Here is an 18627-nt window from a genome sequence, read left to right on the forward strand (position 1 = left end):
TGTATTATTGCAGTGAGGACCTTTATTTTGAAACAGTTGTGGACAGAGGAAGTAGTGAAACAGGATCTGTAGTCTTAATGAGATTGTATGCTTAAAGCCTGAGACAGAAGGTGCCTCTCAAAGCGTTTATGCGTCCTCTCTCGCTCCTCACTGATCTACATGAAGAATGATGGAGCGGCAACAATGGGATAGTCTAGCGGCCCTTCTTCTATCTTTCTTTATGTAGATCATTGAGGATCGAGGAGCGAGGGAGGACATATAAACGCTGCTTGAGAGGGACCCACAGTAAATACTTTAAAAGTTGTATGTAGATAGTCTAATTAATGTTGATAGATAGAATGTTTAATGGATGTTGATAGGCAGATTGTTTAATAGATATTGATTGACAGTTTAATGGGTGGATGAGTGAATGGTCTGAAGAAGATGAATGGATAGAAGGTTGGATGGAATGTGCCTTATATTCTTGTTAAGAGAGACACTGATACAGCTCTCTGAGAGTAGTTGACACAGGTGTAATCAATTTAACTGGCTAGTCTTAAGAGAGCCAGAATATCTTAAAGCCTGAGACAGAGTAAATAATTTAAAAGTTGAATGTAGATAGTCTAATTAATGTTGATAGACAGAGAGTTTAATGGATGTTGATAGACAGATTGTTTAATAGATGTTGATAGACAGTTTAATGGGTGGATGAGAGAATGGTCTGAAGAAGATGAATGGATAGAATGTTGGATGGAATGTGCCTTATATTCTTGTAGAATGGAGAGACACAGCTCTCTACTGAGAGTAGTGGATACAGATACAGGTGTAATCAATTTAACTGGCTAGTCTTAAGAGAGCCAGCCTGAGACAGAGTAGATTGTTTAAAAGTTCAATGTAGAGCGTCTAATTGATGTTGTTGATAGGCAGACTGTTTAGAATGGGTGGATGAGTGAATGGTTTGAAGAAGATGAATGGATATAAAGTTGGATGGAATTAGGAGGACTGTTGTGCGCAGAGGATACAGGGGAACAGAATATGTAGTCTTCAGAGAGGAGCCTGAGAGAAACTGACAGTTGGTGCCCAGGTGGCTGACCAGCTGGGGTAACATTCTAATTGCTGCCGTGATGTCATAATGAGCAATGTTAAGTCTATGGGGGAAATGGTGATAGTTTTTAACTAATAGTTTAAAAAGTATAAAAGTTACAAAGTTGAAAAATACAAAGCACATATGGCATAAGCAAGACCTACGCAACAAAGTTTGAATGAAGTTTCTACTGTAAACGGTTGAAGCTGAATTGCGAGCGTTAGAAGAAGAAGTTTAATAATAACTAGAGAATGTAATTCCAGGGAAATTACGAGTGCATGAAAATGCAAAAATGTATAGATACAGTAGATAATGTAGATATAGTTACTAAGGTGTAGCTAGGGTAAACATGGTGGTTGCATAGTTTAAAGAAAGCTGATAGTGTGAAGGTAGACAGTTTAAAGCTTAAACATTACAGTTCTAACTGAACTAATGATTTCTAGCAGTTATGTTAAAAATGCTAACAATGCTAACCAGGCTGATTAGCTAACTTAGCTAATCATTTCTAACAGTTATGCTAAAAATGCTTACTATGCTAACAATGCTAACTATGCTAACAATGCTAACCAGGTTGATTAGCTAACTTAGCTAACCATTTCTAGCAGTTATGCTAAAAATGCTAACTATGCTAACTATGCTAACAATGCTAACCATGCTAACTAGCTAACTTGCTAGTGAGGACTTTTATTTTGAAACATTTGTTGATAGGGTATCTATGGTGGCCACTATCAGGAATAAAGAAGCTACTGTAGTAAAATCATGTTGGTTGCTATGGAAACGGTCATAAGCGCTTAATTTTAATGGTTGCTATGTTGGTTGCTAGGTACATGGAGGTTTCATGTAGTTGACTGGAGGCATAGTTGATGATAACTGACAGTTGGAATGGTTGAACAGTTAAATAGTTGAGTAGTTTCAATGGTTAAATGATTTAATAGTGTATTATTGCAGTGAGGACTTTTATTTTGAAACAGTTGTGGACAGAGGAAACAGTTTAACAGGATATGTGTAGTCTTCAGAGAGATTGTATGCTTAAAGCCTGAGAGAGAGAGAGCTGCTGCAGGTGGGGCTGGCCACCTGGCATAAGATTCTAATTGCCCTATTATGATGTCATAATCCAATGTTAAGTCTATGGGAGAAAAAATGTTTTAAAAAATTAATATAAATTCAACGATAAAGTTTTCAAAGTTGAAAAAAACATAGCTGAAGTCACCTAAGTAAGACCTACGCAGCGCAGTTTGAATGAAGTTTCTACGTCAAACGGTTGAAGCTGAATTGAACGCACAAAAAGCGTTAGAAGAAGAATAATAATATCGATAATAATAAGAAGATGTCGGATAACAGTAGAGTGCATTTGCATGCACTCTAATAACTAGAAATGCAATTCCAAGGAATTACCAGTGCATGAAAATGCAAAAATAGATAGATAATGTAGATATGGTTACTAAGGTGTAGCTAGGGTAAACATGGTGGTTGCATAGTTTACAGAGAGTTGATAGTGTGAAGGTAGACAGTTTAAAGATGAAACGTTCCAGTTCTAACTTAACTAATGATTTCTATTCATGTTAAAATGTTGATTAGCTAACTTAGCTAATGATTTCTAGCAGTTACGCTAAAAATGCTTACTATGCTAGCAATGCTAACAATGCTAACCAGGTTGATTAGCTAACTTAACCGATGATTTCTAGCAGTAATGCTAAAAATGCTAACTATGCTAACAATGCTAAATTTGCTAACAATGCTAACCAGGTTGATTAGCTAACTTAGTTGATGATTTTTTCCAGTTATGCTAAAAATGCTAACTATGCTAACAATGCTAACTATGCTAACCATGGTAACTAGCTAACTTGCTAGTGAGGACTTTTATTTTGAAACATTTGTTGCTAGGGTATCCATGGTGGCCACTATCAGGAAACAAGAAGTTACTGCAGTATAATCATGTTGGTTGCTATGGAAACGGTCATAAACACTTTTTAATGGTTGCTATGTTGGTTGCTAGGTACATGGAGGTTTCATGTAGTTGACTGGAGGCATAGTGGATGATAACTGACAGTTGGAATGGTTGAACAGTTCAATAGTTGAGTAGTTTCAATGGTTAAATGATTTAATAGTGTATTATTGCAGTGAGGACCTTTATTTTGAAACAGTTGTGGACAGAGGAAGTAGTGAAACAGGATCTGTAGTCTTAATGAGATTGTATGCTTAAAGCCTGAGACAGAAGGTGCTTCTCATAGCGTTTACGCGTCCTCTCTCGCTCCTCACTGATCTACATAAAGAATGATGGAGCGGCAACAATGGGATAGTCTAGCCCTTCTTCTATCTTTCTTTATGTAGATATTCGAGGATCGAGGGAGGACATATAAACGCTGCTTGAGAGGGACCCACAGTAAATACTTTAAAAGTTGTATGTAGATAGTCTAATTAATGTTGATAGACAGAATGTTTAATGGATGTTGATAGGCAGATTGTTTAATAGATATTGATTGACAGTTTAATGGGTGGATGAGTGAATGGTCTGAAGAAGATGAATGGATAGAAGGTTGGATGGAATGTGCCTTATATTCTTGTAGAATGGAGAGACACAGCCCTCTACTGAGAGTAGTGGATACAGATACAGGTGTAATCAATTTAACTGGCTAGTCTTAAGAGAGCCAGCCTGAGACAGAGTAGATTGTTTAAAAGTTCAATGTAGAGCGTCTAATTGATGTTGTTGATAGGCAGACTGTTTAGAATGGGTGGATGAGTGAATGGTTTGAAGAAGATGAATGGATATAAAGTTGGATGGAATTAGGAGGACTTATTTTGATACTGTTGTGCGCAGAGGATACAGGGGAACAGAATATGTAGTCTTCAGAGAGGAGCCTGAGAGAAACTGACAGTTGGTGCCCAGGTGGCTGACCAGCTGGGGTAACATTCTAATTGCTGCCGTGATGTCATAATGAGCAATGTTAAGTCTATGGGGGAAATGGTGATAGTTTTTAACTAATAGTTTAAAAAGTATAAAAGTTACAAAGTTGAAAAATACAAAGCACATATGGCATAAGCAAGACCTACGCAACAAAGTTTGAATGAAGTTTCTACGTTAAACGGTTGAAGCTGATTTGCGAGCGTTAGAAGAAGAAGTTTAATAATAACTAGAAATGCAATTCCAAGGAATTACCAGTGCATGAAAATGCAAAAATAGATAGATAATGTAGATATGGTCACTAAGGTGTAGCTTGGGTAAACATGGTGGTTGCATAGTTTACAGAGAGTTGATAGTGTGAAGGTAGACAGTTTAAAGATGAAACATTCCAGTTCTAACTTAACTAATGATTTCTATTCATGTTAAAATGTTGATTAGCTAACTTAGCTAATGATTTCTAGCACTTATGCTAAAAATGCTAATTATGCTAGCAATGCTAACTTTACTAACAATGCTAACCAGGTTGATTAGCTAACTTAACCGATGATTTCTAGCAGTAATGCTAAAAATGCTAACTATGCTAACAATACTAACTATGCTAACCATGCTAACTTGCTAGTGAGGACCTTTATTTTGAAACATTTGTTGCTAGGGTATCCATGGTGGCCACTATCAGGAAACAAGAAGTTACTGCAGTATAATCATGTTGGTTGCTATGGAAACGGTCATAAACACTTAATTTTAATGGTTGCCATGTTGGTTGCTAGGTACATGGAGGTTTCATGTAGTTGACTGGAGGCATAGTGGATGATAACTGACAGTTGGAATGGTTGAACAGTTCAATAGTTGAGTAGTTTCAATGGTTAAATGATTTAATAGTGTATTGCAGTGAGGACTTTTATTTTGAAACAGTTGTGGACAGAGGAAACAGTTTAACAGGATATGTGTAGTCTTCAGAGAGATTGTATGCTTAAAGCCAGAGAAACTGACAGTTGATACAGGTGTAATCAATTTAAGCCTGAGAGAGAGAGAGAGAGCTGCTGCACCTGGACTGGCCACCTGGCGTAACATTTTAATTGCTGCCGTGATGTCATAATGAGCAATGTTAAGTCTATGGGGGAAATGGTAATAGTTTTAAACTAATAGTTTAAAAAGTATAAAAGTTACAAAGTTGAAAAATACAAAGCACATATGGCATAAGAAAGACCTACGCAACAAAGTTTGAATGAAGTTTCTACGTTAAACGGTTGAAGCTGAATTGCGAGCGTTAGAAGAAGAAGTTTAATAACTAGAAATGCAATTCCAAGGAATTACCAGTGCATGAAAATGCAAAAATAGATAGATAATGTAGATATGGTTACTAAGGTGTAGCTAGGGTAAACATGGTGGTTGCATAGTTTACAGAGAGTTGATAGTGTGAAGGTAGACAGTTTAAAGATGAAACATTCCAGTTCTAACTTAACTAATGATTTCTATTCATGTTAAAATGTTGATTAGCTAACTTAACCGATGATTTCTAGCAGTAATGCTAAAAATGCTAACTATGCTAACAATGCTAAATTTGCTAACAATGCTAACCAGGTTGATTAGCTAACTTAGTTGATGATTTTTTGCAGTTATGCTTAAAATGCTAACTATGCTAACTATGCTAACTATGCTAACCATGCTAACTAGCTAACTTGCTAGTGAGGACTTTTATTTTGAAACATTTGTTGCTAGGGTATCCATGGTGGCCACTATCAGGAAACAAGAAGTTACTGCAGTATAATCATGTTGGTTGCTATGGAAATGGTCATAAACACTTAATTTTAATGGTTGCTATGTTGGTTGCTAGGTACATGGAGGTTTCATGTAGTTGACTGGAGGCATAGTGGATGATAACTGACAGTTGGAATGGTTGAACAGTTCAATAGTTGAGTAGTTTCAATGGTTAAATGATTTAATAGTGTATTATTGCAGTGAGGACCTTTATTTTGAAACAGTTGTGGACAGAGGAAGTAGTGAAACAGGATCTGTAGTCTTAATGAGATTGTATGCTTAAAGCCTGAGACAGAAGGTGCCTCCCATAGCGTTTACGCGTCCTCCCTTGCTCCTCACTGATCTACATAAAGAATGATGGAGCGGCAACAATGGGATAGTCTAGCCCTTCTTCTATCTTTCTTTATGTAGATCATTGAGGATCGAGGAGCGAGGGAGGACATATAAACGCTGCTTGAGAGGGACCCACAGTAAATACTTTAAAAGTTGTATGTAGATAGTCTAATTAATGTTGATAGATAGAATGTTTAATGGATGTTGATAGGCAGATTGTTTAATAGATATTGATTGACAGTTTAATGGGTGGATGAGTGAATGGTCTGAAGAAGATGAATGGATAGAAGGTTGGATGGAATGTGCCTTATATTCTTGTTAAGAGAGACACTGATACAGCTCTCTGAGAGTAGTTGACACAGGTGTAATCAATTTAACTGGCTAGTCTTAAGAGAGCCAGAGTAGCCTACTCTTAAAGCCTGAGACAGAGTAAATAATTTAAAAGTTGAATGTAGGTAGTCTAATTAATGTTGATAGACAGAGAGTTTAATGGATGTTGATAGACAGATTGTTTAATATATGTTGATAGACAGTTTAATGGGTGGATGAGTGAATGGTCTGAAGAAGATGAATGGATAGAATGTTGGATGGAATGTGCCTTATATTCTTGTAGAATGGAGAGACACAGCTCTCTACTGAGAGTAGTGGATACAGATACAGGTGTAATCAATTTAACTGGCTAGTCTTAAGAGAGCCAGCCTGAGACAGAGTAGATTGTTTAAAAGTTCAATGTAGAGCGTCTAATTGATGTTGTTGATAGGCAGACTGTTTAGAATGGGTGGATGAGTGAATGGTTTGAAGAAGATGAATGGATATAAAGTTGGATGGAATTAGGAGGACTTATTTTGATACTGCTGTGCGCAGAGGATACAGGGGAACAGAATATGTAGCCTTCAGAGAGGAGCCTGAGAGAAACTGACAGTTGGTGCCCAGGTGGCCGGCCACCTGGGGTAACATTCTAATTGCTGCCGTGATGTCATAATGAGCAATGTTAAGTCTATGGGGGAAATTGTAATAGTTTTTAACTAATAGTTTAAAAAGTATAAAAGTTACAAAGTTGAAAAATACAAAGCACACATCGCGTAAGTAAGACCTACGCGACATAGTTTGAATGGAGTTTCTACGTTAAGCGGTTGAAGCTGAATTGCGTGCGTTAGAAGAAGAATAATAAGAAGTTGAAGCCTAGGAAGAACAGTACAGTGCATTTTCATGCACTGTAATAATAACTAGAAATGCAATTCCAAGGAATTACCAGTGCATGAAAATGCAAAAATAGATAGATAATGTAGATATGGTTACTAAGGTGTAGCTAGGGTAAACATGGTGGTTGCATAGTTTACAGAGAGTTGATAGTGTGAAGGTAGACAGTTTAAAGATGAAACATTCCAGTTCTAACTTAACTAATGATTTCTATTCATGTTAAAATGTTGATTAGCTAACTTAGCTAATGATTTCTAGTAGTTACGCTAAAAATGCTAATTATGCTAACAATGCTAACCAGGTTGATTAGCTAACTTAACCGATGATTTCTAGCAGTAATGCTAAAAATGCTAACTATGCTAACAATGCTAAATTTGCTAACAATGCTAACCAGGTTGATTAGCTAACTTAGTTGATGATTTTTTGCAGTTATGCTAAAAATGCTAACTATGCTAACCATGCTAACTTGCTAGTGAGGACTTTTATTTTGAAACATTTGTTGTTAGGGTATCCATGGTGGCCACTATCAGGAAACAAGAAGTTACTGCAGTATAATCATGTTGGTTGCTATGGAAACGGTCATAAACACTTAATTTTAATGGTTGCTTTGTTGGTTGCTAGGTACATGGAGGTTTCATGTAGTTGACTGGAGGCATAGTGGATGATAACTGACAGTTGGAATGGTTGAACAGTTCAATAGTTGAGTAGTTTCAATGGTTAAATGATTTAATAGTGTATTATTGCAGTGAGGACTTTTATTTTGAAACAGTTGTGGACAGAGGAAACAGTTAACAGGATATGTAGTCTTCTGAGAGACTGTATGCTTAAAGCCAGAGAAACTGACAGTTGGTGCCCAGGTGGCCGGCCACCTGGCGTAAGATTCTAATTGCTGCCGTGATGTCATAATGAGCAATGTTAAGTCTATGGGGGAAATTTTAATAGTTTTTAACTAATAGTTTAAAAAGTATAAAAGTTACAAAGTTGAAAAATACAAAGCCCACATCGCGTAAGTAAGACCTACGCGACATAGTTTGAATGGAGTTTCTACGTTAAGCCGTTGAGGCTGAATTGCGTACGTTAGAAGAAGAATAATAAGAAGTTGAAGAAGACTAGGAAGAACAGTACAGTGCATTTTCATGCACTGTAATAAGAAGAAAAGGAAGAACAGTACAGTGCATTTTCATGCACTGTAATAATAAGAAGAATAGGAAGAACAGTACAGTGCATTTTCATGCACTGTAATAAGAAGAATAGGAAGAACAGTACAGTGCATTTTCATGCACTGTAATAAGAAGACCGAGGAAGAACAGTACAGTGCATTTTCATGCACTGTAATTATGTTACTTTCAAAATCATAAGACCGACCCTGATTTGTTAACACACCAGAGCGTCTAGCCTTCTCCAACGAGGGTAAGTCGCGTCGCTGCTACAGTGGCAACAAACTAGGCTAGTTGTCGAGTTTAGTGAAATGTCGAGTTTTCGAATGTTTCATTCCGACATATCCCCACTCGGCGGTATTTAACTTTGTTTTCAAACAACGTGCCATTCCGACATGAGGTCATTAATAGGCTATTAATGTCATAAATATTAGGCTGCAGAGAGAGGCGCGCTCAAACTCCAAGATATCTCCTTCTTCGGGTGCGAGTTAAATATCGTATTCCAATGTGCAAAAGAACCGCACTCACTAGTTAGTTATCTTTTTATTCTTTATTGTAGCACCATGCCTAAAAAACAAACGCGTTTCGGCGTCAAGCCGTCCTCAGTGTGAGTAGTAGGCATGGCTGTAGGCAGCTATGAGGCCACTGAGATCTGGACCTCATCAGTTTTGAGAGCTGGAAATACATGTGTTTGCTAAATATCGGTAGCCTATATTGTTGTGCATGTTGCGTGCGCGACTCGGGGAAGTGAAAGCAGTTCTGTATAGACATTGCAAGTTTTCATGGTGATCATCGGCGCAGCTGTAGCTGATTGTGAAAGCCGATTGGAAATACATAAGTTTAGAGCGAACGTTTCAACTATGTTTGCCATGGTGGACAAAAATACTAAAATAAAACAATAGCCTAAATAACTGTAGTGCGTAATGGACACAGCTCTATCCTAAATAATTTTAGAGGTTCGCCATTTGGTAATATGACCTATTACTGACAATAATTTAGATTGAGCACAACTAAAGTTGCACGAAGGCAAAATACAGTCCTAAGCCTATTATAGCCTGGCCAATTAATAGCCTAAGTTGTAGATGTGCAAAACCAGCATTTGCGTGCGTGCTTGCCGGTGAGGTGTAGCCTACAAAAATGAGCATAACATCTGATTATTAAAGTATGGCTATAGGATATAGGCTACTGGTAAGAGAAGAGCTGGTTTAAAATTCAAGTAACGTGCGCTATTTAACCCCTCGAGACAGACTGTATTGCAGTCTGCCGACACAGCCAGGCGACGCTCCCAACCCATTCATTCGTTTTGGGCATGAATGAATGGGTTTGCCCTTAGTTTAAATGGAGGCGCAATAGACCTCTGAAGTTCTCGTTCTCTTCTTTCACCAGGAAAAAAACGGTTTGTTTCTATCGTTTTTCGTTCTTTAGTAATCGTCAGTAGAACATGGGTTAGTTTGGCTAAAAACACCTGTTTCTGACCAAAAAATGGAGAAAACAATCTTTTTGTGAAAATCAACTTTTTAATGTAAGCGTTTCAGTAGTATGTCAACCACGACTGCACTGTTATCTCGTCAGTCTCGTCAAGGTTGCTAGGGACTCTGATGGTCGCTATAGACTCTGAACAGGACGGTAGACTTCCCAGCTAACAATTTCTGGTTAGGAGAACGTTTTAGAAAGTTTTTTTCTTGGTTAGGGGAACGTTGCCTGAAAGTTGCGAAAGTTGCCCCATGGTTCCCCAGGAAAGTTTTCTTAACGAAAATACGTTTTTTTCTGGTTGTTTATTTTGGTTAGCAGAACGTTCTCCTACCCTTTAGGGAATGTTACAATATTTGGTTGCATTAACGTTCCCCTAACCTCCCAGCAACAAAGTGTAAAGGGGAAAAAAATATAGATTTATCGTGACATCCAGACATGGCTCCGCTGTACACTCGCCGTCTGCAACGATAGGCTATCTGTGACTTGGGAGAGCGAACGTCTCTGATGATTAAGGCAATGACAATTCATTACACGTATATTTTTTCACTTACCGTTAACTGCTTGCTGAACTGCGACGAATACGGTCCATGTGTCAGCTAAATATTTAAATGCGGGTTAGGTCTAATACTTTCTTGTCTACGGTGTCTTTTTTCCTATAAACGATTAGTCAGATCAAAACATCAGCAGAGCAGGCGCTTTTATTGCATCGTATCCCATTAAAAGTCCTCGGTTCAGTATTATGATGGATTTTGGTTTAATTTGTTTTAAATTGGGACTGGGAATTGTGGGATAGGCTGAGTGAACAACACAGTAAACATAGGCTATAACTTGGACTACGTGTTAATATAAAGCAATTCACCCCCGGGAACATTGTGCTGTTTAAGATGCAGTCTCAACGTTTGAGAAAGAATTCGTTGGAGTCCTCATCATCATATTTTCATAACAAATAAAGCTTTAAAAACATGAATGCATTTCAGGTGCCACTCTAATCGATAATGGATTAATCCAACACTATTTGACAGATTTGCAGTTAGCATGAAATCGTTGTGTGCCTGCCTGGGACTATGGCTAGCTCTTCCACCCGGTTTACCCTGTAGGCCTACAGTGTTTTTTAAAAGCCTGTTGACTGTTGGACTTAATGGAACAAGTGCATGTAGAACTATGTGAAGAATGTGATCGATACCATACAGCCAGTAGCCTACGTGAGTAACTTTATCTCTGTGTTATCCAAATGTCTTAAAGTTAGCGAGGTTGAGTCTGCTAACACACCAACACACCAGAGCTGGCTGTTTTTTTGATGGACCCGAGATGATGGAAGTAGGCTAGCTTTTCTCAACCTCTTCTTCTCGCGCTGGCCCCTTCTAGACGGGCTGGCTCTGGTCGGCCTAATATCAATCCAACAGAGGGGGGAAGAATAGAATAGGCCTATATGTCGATTTTGCAACAAATTATTCCGACTAAGTTGCAGTGTGGCTGCTGGCCGTTTTCAATTGGAAACTCATAGAAACTCTGGGGCGATTTTCATCAACAATAATCAACCCCACACACATAACCAGAAAATACCGATATGGTTATACAAATAAGATACCAAAAAACAACTAAGTAGCAACGTTGTGTGAAAAGAAAAATGCAACCAGAATATAATGTTTCTTTTTTTAGTTGTAATAACGTTCAGGGAACTTTGATAACCTGGAGCTAACGTTCTCTCCAGGGTATTAGAAGGTTACTGATAAACTAACCACAGGAGAACCAACGGCTAACGTTATTTGCTTGCTGGGATTCAACCAAAATATAACGTTTCTTTTTTTAGTTGTAAAAACGTTAGGGGAACGTTATTTGTTTTGACAACCTGGAGATAACGTTCTTTAAACATTATTAGTAGGTTGCTGAAAAACGAACCATAGGGGAACCAAAAGCTAACGTTACTTAAAGTTAGCAGAACGTTATTTGCTTGCTGGGTTAGCAAGCTAGCACTAGCAAAGTTGTTGTTAGTCTATACAGCAATATCCAATGTAAATGGATCATACCGTTCACATGTTTTCCATCCTTGATGTAAGAAGTAAGCATATTTATTCCCTGCACCGCATGCAAACTAGATCCACTGTGGTCGATCTTCAGTGACTTAGCTTGTTGCATGTCTACATGTGCACTCTACAGGCAGATACTCTGCAGGCAGATAATCATCCAAATGGCACTGCTGGCAAGTTCTGACATGTGACAACTGACGTTAGTCATTAATTCACCACATGATAAAATGCTGTCGTATAGCTTGACGCACAGTAGCCTATAGGGTAGTCTATGCCTATCTCTGAATCAACATGAACATGCATACCGAGATCTATAGTTGCTAGAAATGTATTTTGCGGAGCTAGGCCTACTAGTCGATGGTTATCACCCTCACTGCCCTATTGCATATCTGACCATCCATTGTTACAATGTTACAAAATGCGCAATCTTCTCCGTGCATGTAGCCTACGGTTATAAGTAAAGTGACAAGCGTGGACATGTCTTAAAGAGATTTCTGTTAAATACATTTTATTTTCAGTTGTCAAAAGTGGTGGGGACAAAATCTGTGATAACAAAAAGTGCTGCTGGGTACATGTACCCGGTTACATGTCGGCAGTCCGACATCCTGCCAGTCCGACATCCCTTTTGTCAGACATGCTGCTATTCAGACATGGTGTTATTCCGACATGCTGCCAATCCGACACATTTTAGTACTGCCATTTCGACAATTTAGCCTATCAAATTCCAACATCCTGAGAAGCACGTAGGCAATGGCGCGGGAAGGGTGCTGAGCATAGAGGGGCTGAGGGTGCTGCAGCGCACCCCCTGCTATAGCAGGTATATTAGCCTACAACGTTTGTCATAAGATAGCCTATTTTGCAGCCTATATAGTCACATACAAAAGTTATGGATAGCTTTGAATAGGCCTACAGCTATCCATATAGATTAAATGTCACATAGGCTAGCTATAGAAGTCAAAGTCAAAGTGACGTGACTCGCTGAGTGAGGAGAGACGTGGCAAGCAGGCTTGACTAGTTTCGCCTAGCAGAAAATATATGTTTTTCTACCGGCAGTAGGCTAAAACATTGTGCCGCGATTCATTCCAGCCTACAAATTCAATAAAAAGTAAATCATGTATAATTGTAAAATAACTCAATTTAGTCTAGCCTACTTGGCTATGCAATAGGCTATTTCCATCCCATCAATGATTAATGAATGCGGCTTGTCTCCTATAGCGGGTGGAAATCCCGACACTCAACGTGACACTTAATAATAGGCCTAGTGAACCATCAAATACACCCCAGATGTCAGTGCCCATCAGTCTCAACACTTAGTAATATAATTAAACAGTCGAAGAGTAAATTAGATCCCAAACCAAACCGAAAATCTTCTACTTTTCATAGGTAGGCTGCCGCTCCAAATGAAACGCATTTACAATGCGCCCTACAATGAAACGCACTACAAAGCACTCAGGGAGCGCAAACCTCTGCTAAGCGAACACATAACCCCTGTATCCATACGGATCACTCAAAAATTTAATTGTTTCTTCCTTGGATCATTTAAGACCTTCTCTGAAAATTGAATCGAAGAAGAAACAGACAGACAGACAGACAAAGCAACAAACCCCGATAAAACATAGCCTAACCTTTATTGCGGAACGTCCTGTTGGGGGAGAAATAGGCTAGTTGGACATTCATTAGGCCTAGGTTAGGCCTACTCTATTATTCAGCAATATGTTCTTGCCGCGCCTGAATGGTCGTCTAGTTTGCACTTAAAAAAACTATGCAGCCCATAGAAACCGAGCTTCAATAGGCAAATGCACTGTGACCAAAACGAGCTGGCCTATACAGGCCTAATTTAAAAATAAATAAACAAATAAATAAAAAAAGAAGCGCTATGAGCTCTAGAAGCCAAAGCTTGGTATTTTTCGTTAGAAAACAATGTCATTTGAATTGTGGACTGCCTTTGAATGGAGTTTGATCGGACTTTCATTTTACAGAAGAAAGTTTCAAGACGCTACCTATTAAGAAATATACGTAGGCTATTTTTGCCCTGTGGAAGTAGGCTAATTTAAGAACGGTGAATTTTTTTTTTTTTTTTTAAATGATACCCTGGGCCTACGCCACGAAGCCTATGGTTGTTTGTGTGTTATTACTTGTCTTTTTTAACCTATAATTTTTCAGTTTATTTGTTGTGTAATATAGGCTAATATATGCTGTTGTATAGGCCTAATGGATGCACTGACTGAAATTAACCAAGGAAGGACCCATTTTCGAGTGATCTGTATGGATACAGGAGGCGGTTATGTGTTCGCTTGTCGGAGGTTTGCGCTCTCTGAGTGCTTATGTGCGTTTTATTGTAGGCTAAGGCATGCGTTTCTTTGGAGCAGCATAGCTTACCTATAAGCAGAAGATTTTCGGTTTCTAATTTATGGTTTATTTGATGGTTCATTATGTGTCATGTCGAGTGTCAGGATATCCACCCGCTGACAAGCCATGAGACAAGCCGCTTTCATTCATGGATGGAATGGAAACGGTATAGTAGACTAAATTGAGTTATTTTACAATTATGCATGATTTAGTGAACTTTTTATTGAATTTGTAGGCTGGAATGAATCGCGGCAAAAGGTTTTAGGAGAAAAACATTGTCTAGTAGCCTAGGCTAGTCCTATTCTTTTCTGTAAGCTAATATATTTTCTGCAACTCGAAACTAGTCAACTATAGCCTGCTTGCGACGTCTCTCCTCATTAATAGTTTAGAATGCTTCCATATTCAAATGGCATGGTTGTTTACACAGGGATTACAGAAAACACGCAAGTAATAGCCTACACACTTTGAAGTAGGCCTAGCCTACAAACAATTAATGAACTTAAGATAGGCCCCATTTCCCTTATTACATTAATGGCCTAATGCCTGAATGGCGGAATGTTTTTTTAAAAATAAATAAATACCGGCACTTCGACATTGGATTTTTTTTTTTTGTCAGATTGGTGGGAGGTTCCCAATACATTGGAAAGGCTGACATTCCGACAATTAGACGTCAATGTCGGAATGGGGTTATGTCGGAATGGATGGCAGCTACCCATGTACCCAGCGTCGCCGGTTAAAATGAACGCATGCCTCCGTTTTAAGATAGCCTATACACAAGTATTCCTAGCATATAAATGTAGCCTAATGTCCAACTTGTCCTTATCCATCTCTTTTGTCTTCACCTTGACAACAATAGCCTATTCACGGAAATGCGGTCTTGTAACCGTAATGAATTAATGAATTAATCTAAGGTGCCTATCGAGTCTTTCAGGTTGAATTGAAGGCTATTTCCTTCTGATAGCCCATAGGCGATTTTCTAAAACCATTTTCATTCATTTCAACAATGGTTTATTGAAACGTCGTTTGATTAATTTCGCCAGTCATCACCTTCATTTTAATGATTAGACGGATATGCGGTCTTCATCACAGACCTGCAAACTTGTCGCTTTTCGCCGTTTTCTTGGTCAATTGGGTCATTCACGTGAATCGCGCAGAACCGGAGAGTTTTTATTTGGGGGGGGGGGGGGGGGGGGCTGACCTTAATCTGTATGCAATGCGGGCTAGAATTGCAAAACATTATTGGCTAATTCTTGTAATTGACACTTCTCTGGGCCAATTGGAGTCTTAGCACTTGCTTCAGAATCTTGAACACAGCGCCAAGTTGACGTTTGGATAAGACGCCTGGCTACTGCGCGAGTGATTTTTGTCAGGGACGACACCGCGTTCGGTTCACAAATATGAACGTAGAGGTAAAACGGACCCTTCTAAGTGCATTTATTTCTTGGACCGAACGCCGTGGAGTCCATTACCCCACTTATTCCACTGTTACCATTTGTTTTGTGTTAATTTCCTGCTATGATGTAAACGTTTAAACAGAGACGGTGTAACTAGACAATCTTTGGTTTAATCGCTAAAAATATGTTGTCTTGTTAGTAGAACTAGGCTACTTCTTTCCACCACATATCAACTAATTTCTAAACTTGCAGTAGCCTACAAACTGCCGTTGCTAGTTCTAAATGGATGATTGCTATGGCCAAAAGCCAGTCAGTTCTATCTCTTTTCTATGAACCTTAGCTTTGAAACATCGCTATTTTAATAGCCCTATATGCCATCCAACTAGCTAAAATCAACCACCGTCATGTGCGACAATGTTATGTTCTGAACGTCTACAGCTTGGATGCAACGTGACCGTTCATTTAAACTTCACAGCAAGTTTGCCAAACTAATAGGCTATTCCAGTGTGATACGGCCAACAAATTGGATCTAGGTCATAGGTGTGCAAATAACGTTTAATGCACCCTCTGTAGAACAGAGAATGTATTTATTTACGATATATTCTATATATTTTTTGAAGAAAATCCTTGATTTTTACTCTTTTTGAATTAAGGCATGAAGATGATTTTCTATTCCTCTTTTTAGTCAACTTAAGCATAGGTTCAAATACGTATTCTCCCCTGTGTGTGTGTGTGTGCGTGTGTGTATGTTTGTGTTGTACATACATCATACATGTATATGTATTATATAATAACATATTAAGTAATATATACATAAAAAAACGAGCAGTTTTCTTTATATGCACTTTTTTCCGGCCTAAAACGTCAACCATACTCATACCCTGCTATAAAGTAGTAGTAGTAGTAGTAATATTGTTTTCAAACATATTCTTGTGAGGGTTTTCACATGAATACATTGTCTTCTATTCAGGATATAGGATATTTCCTATTTGTTCATTATTGTATCATTTATAATGGGTACTCACTCTACAGTAGTACTCTACTTTAGTTTTTGTATATTGCAAGAAGTTTATGGCCACTGAATCTATCTATAATGTTAACTGTACTTGCCACAAGTGAATGCCACTTTGGATCCTAATGACAGAAGTTCTACTGGAAAGCAGCACGCACCACCCTGTCACTGAGGGGTTGAGTGGGCCTAAAGTTGTCTCCTAACATCCCATCATTCCCCTCTGGTAGTTCTGCTCCTTTGACATGAGACCTAAGTCTTCGGAATTCTTCTATCTGCACAAAAGAAAACAGATAGATAGGCTCATGGTCATATTTACAATAATTGTTGTACAGATGGTAGATTTTTACCATTATCAGACACACATCCACTCGGTTAGAAAATGTGAACTCCATCAAATTAATTGGTTATGGTTATGGGATTTGACAGATGTCCAAAATGACATACAAATAACAACACTATACAATAGTTGAATTTAACAGTAAACAATTTAAAACGTTACACTAGATAAGACTATGTTAAGGATAATAGCAATAATAAACTATTGGCTTGATGGTGTTTTGGGCGCCCAACACCGTCTTCCAGGCAGCACTGTCACCGTCGACTTCAAGGCACCCAATCCTAAGCCTTATCCTAACCCTAACCTTAACCCATGCCTAACCCTAGAGCCATTGTGATATTGAGCTGCACTCCAGCTTTCCTTCCCCTCATGACACTGGATCCTAGCCTAGAAATCTAGACGCCCCTAGCTGCAGCAAATGTAATTTGGCTGGCGGGGCAGTCTAGCTACGCTCCATTGAGCTAGGAGCTGAGAACCTGAGAAAACAGACGGCTTAATCACAGCGTGTATAGAGTCGGTGGGCAGGCTTAACATAATGGTGACTGCGACCAGAAGTTGCGACGGTAACGCATCCTGCTATTTGAAAACAAGAAGATGATTCGTTTAGCGTTATCCTATTGCGTGGAGAGGGAAGGTTACGCATCCTGCTACTTGAAAACAAGACAATAATTAGTTTAGCGTTATCCTATTGCGGAGAGGGAATTTGAAAGACAACTGTTTATCCCACCCCTCCGATTGAGCCCTGCTTACGGTGAGTTCCCAGACCCAACGTCTTGATGCGGTTTACTCACACGTGTTGAAGACGCACCTTTGCTCACCCCCCTGCATTCCGAACTCCGCCGGTTTCAGTCGAGCTTGCAGTAGGCTTGAATCTATTAGATTGGGCATAATGTACCCTATGCAGCTAAATCGCCATTTTTAAACCATTAAAACGGTTCCAAGTAACTCCACACTGCATTGGTAGACTTCTGAGGATCCTGACATTTAAAACGAGATACTGAGAACTTTGGAAATGCACAGGAAGTTTATTTAAAAAGACTGTTTACAAGCAGTACCTTCATAGAATCTCTCCGCTGGGCGCCATCTTGTGGTGAAGTCGCGATAAGCCGACTGACGAGCACGAACGAACAGGAAGGACAGGGGAACATATTGCAAAAGTAATTCCATAGGAAATATATAGTTATATTGTCTACATGCGTATGAAGAGTAACAAAGCTCAAAATGTTTGCAATATGTCCCCCTGTCTTTCCTGTTCGTTTGTGCTCGTCAGTCGGCTTATCGCGACTTGATTACAAGATGGCGCCCAGCGGAGAGATTCTATGAAGGTACTGCTTGTAAACAGTCTTTTTTAAAATAAACTTCCTGTGCATTTCCAAAGTTCTCAGTATCTCGTTTTAAATGTCAGGACCCTCAGAAGTCTAGCAATGCAGTGTGAACCGTTTTAATGGTTTAAAAATAGCGATTTAGCTGCATAGGGTACATTATGCCCAATCTAATAGATTCAAGCCTACTGCAAGCTCGGCTGAAAACGACGGAGTTCGGAATGCAGGTGGGTGAGCAAAGGTGCGTCTTCAACACGTGTGAGTAAACCGCAACATGTTTCGGTACAGTTAAGGTCAATT

General features: G+C 38.9%; 1 protein-coding gene across 3 annotated transcripts in view; it reads right to left on the bottom strand.

Annotated features, from left to right (window-relative positions):
• The window catches only part of ca8 (carbonic anhydrase VIII), a 166791-nt gene that overhangs the window by 15028 nt on the left and 133136 nt on the right, over nt 1-18627 (bottom strand). For 2 of the 3 annotated variants that reach the window (XM_062517266.1, XM_062517252.1), the window contains exon 8: nt 16767-16940. The exons of the other annotated variant lie outside the window; for it this stretch is intronic. In XM_062517266.1, the coding sequence (XP_062373250.1) occupies nt 16806-16940 (135 nt within the window). In that variant the 3' untranslated portion in view covers nt 16767-16805. The remainder of the gene's footprint in view (nt 1-16766; nt 16941-18627) is intronic. 3 annotated transcript variants of the gene reach the window in all.

Source organism: Sardina pilchardus, chromosome 2 (genome assembly GCF_963854185.1).
Source record: "Sardina pilchardus chromosome 2, fSarPil1.1, whole genome shotgun sequence".
Classification (NCBI taxonomy): Eukaryota; Metazoa; Chordata; class Actinopteri; order Clupeiformes; family Clupeidae; genus Sardina; species Sardina pilchardus.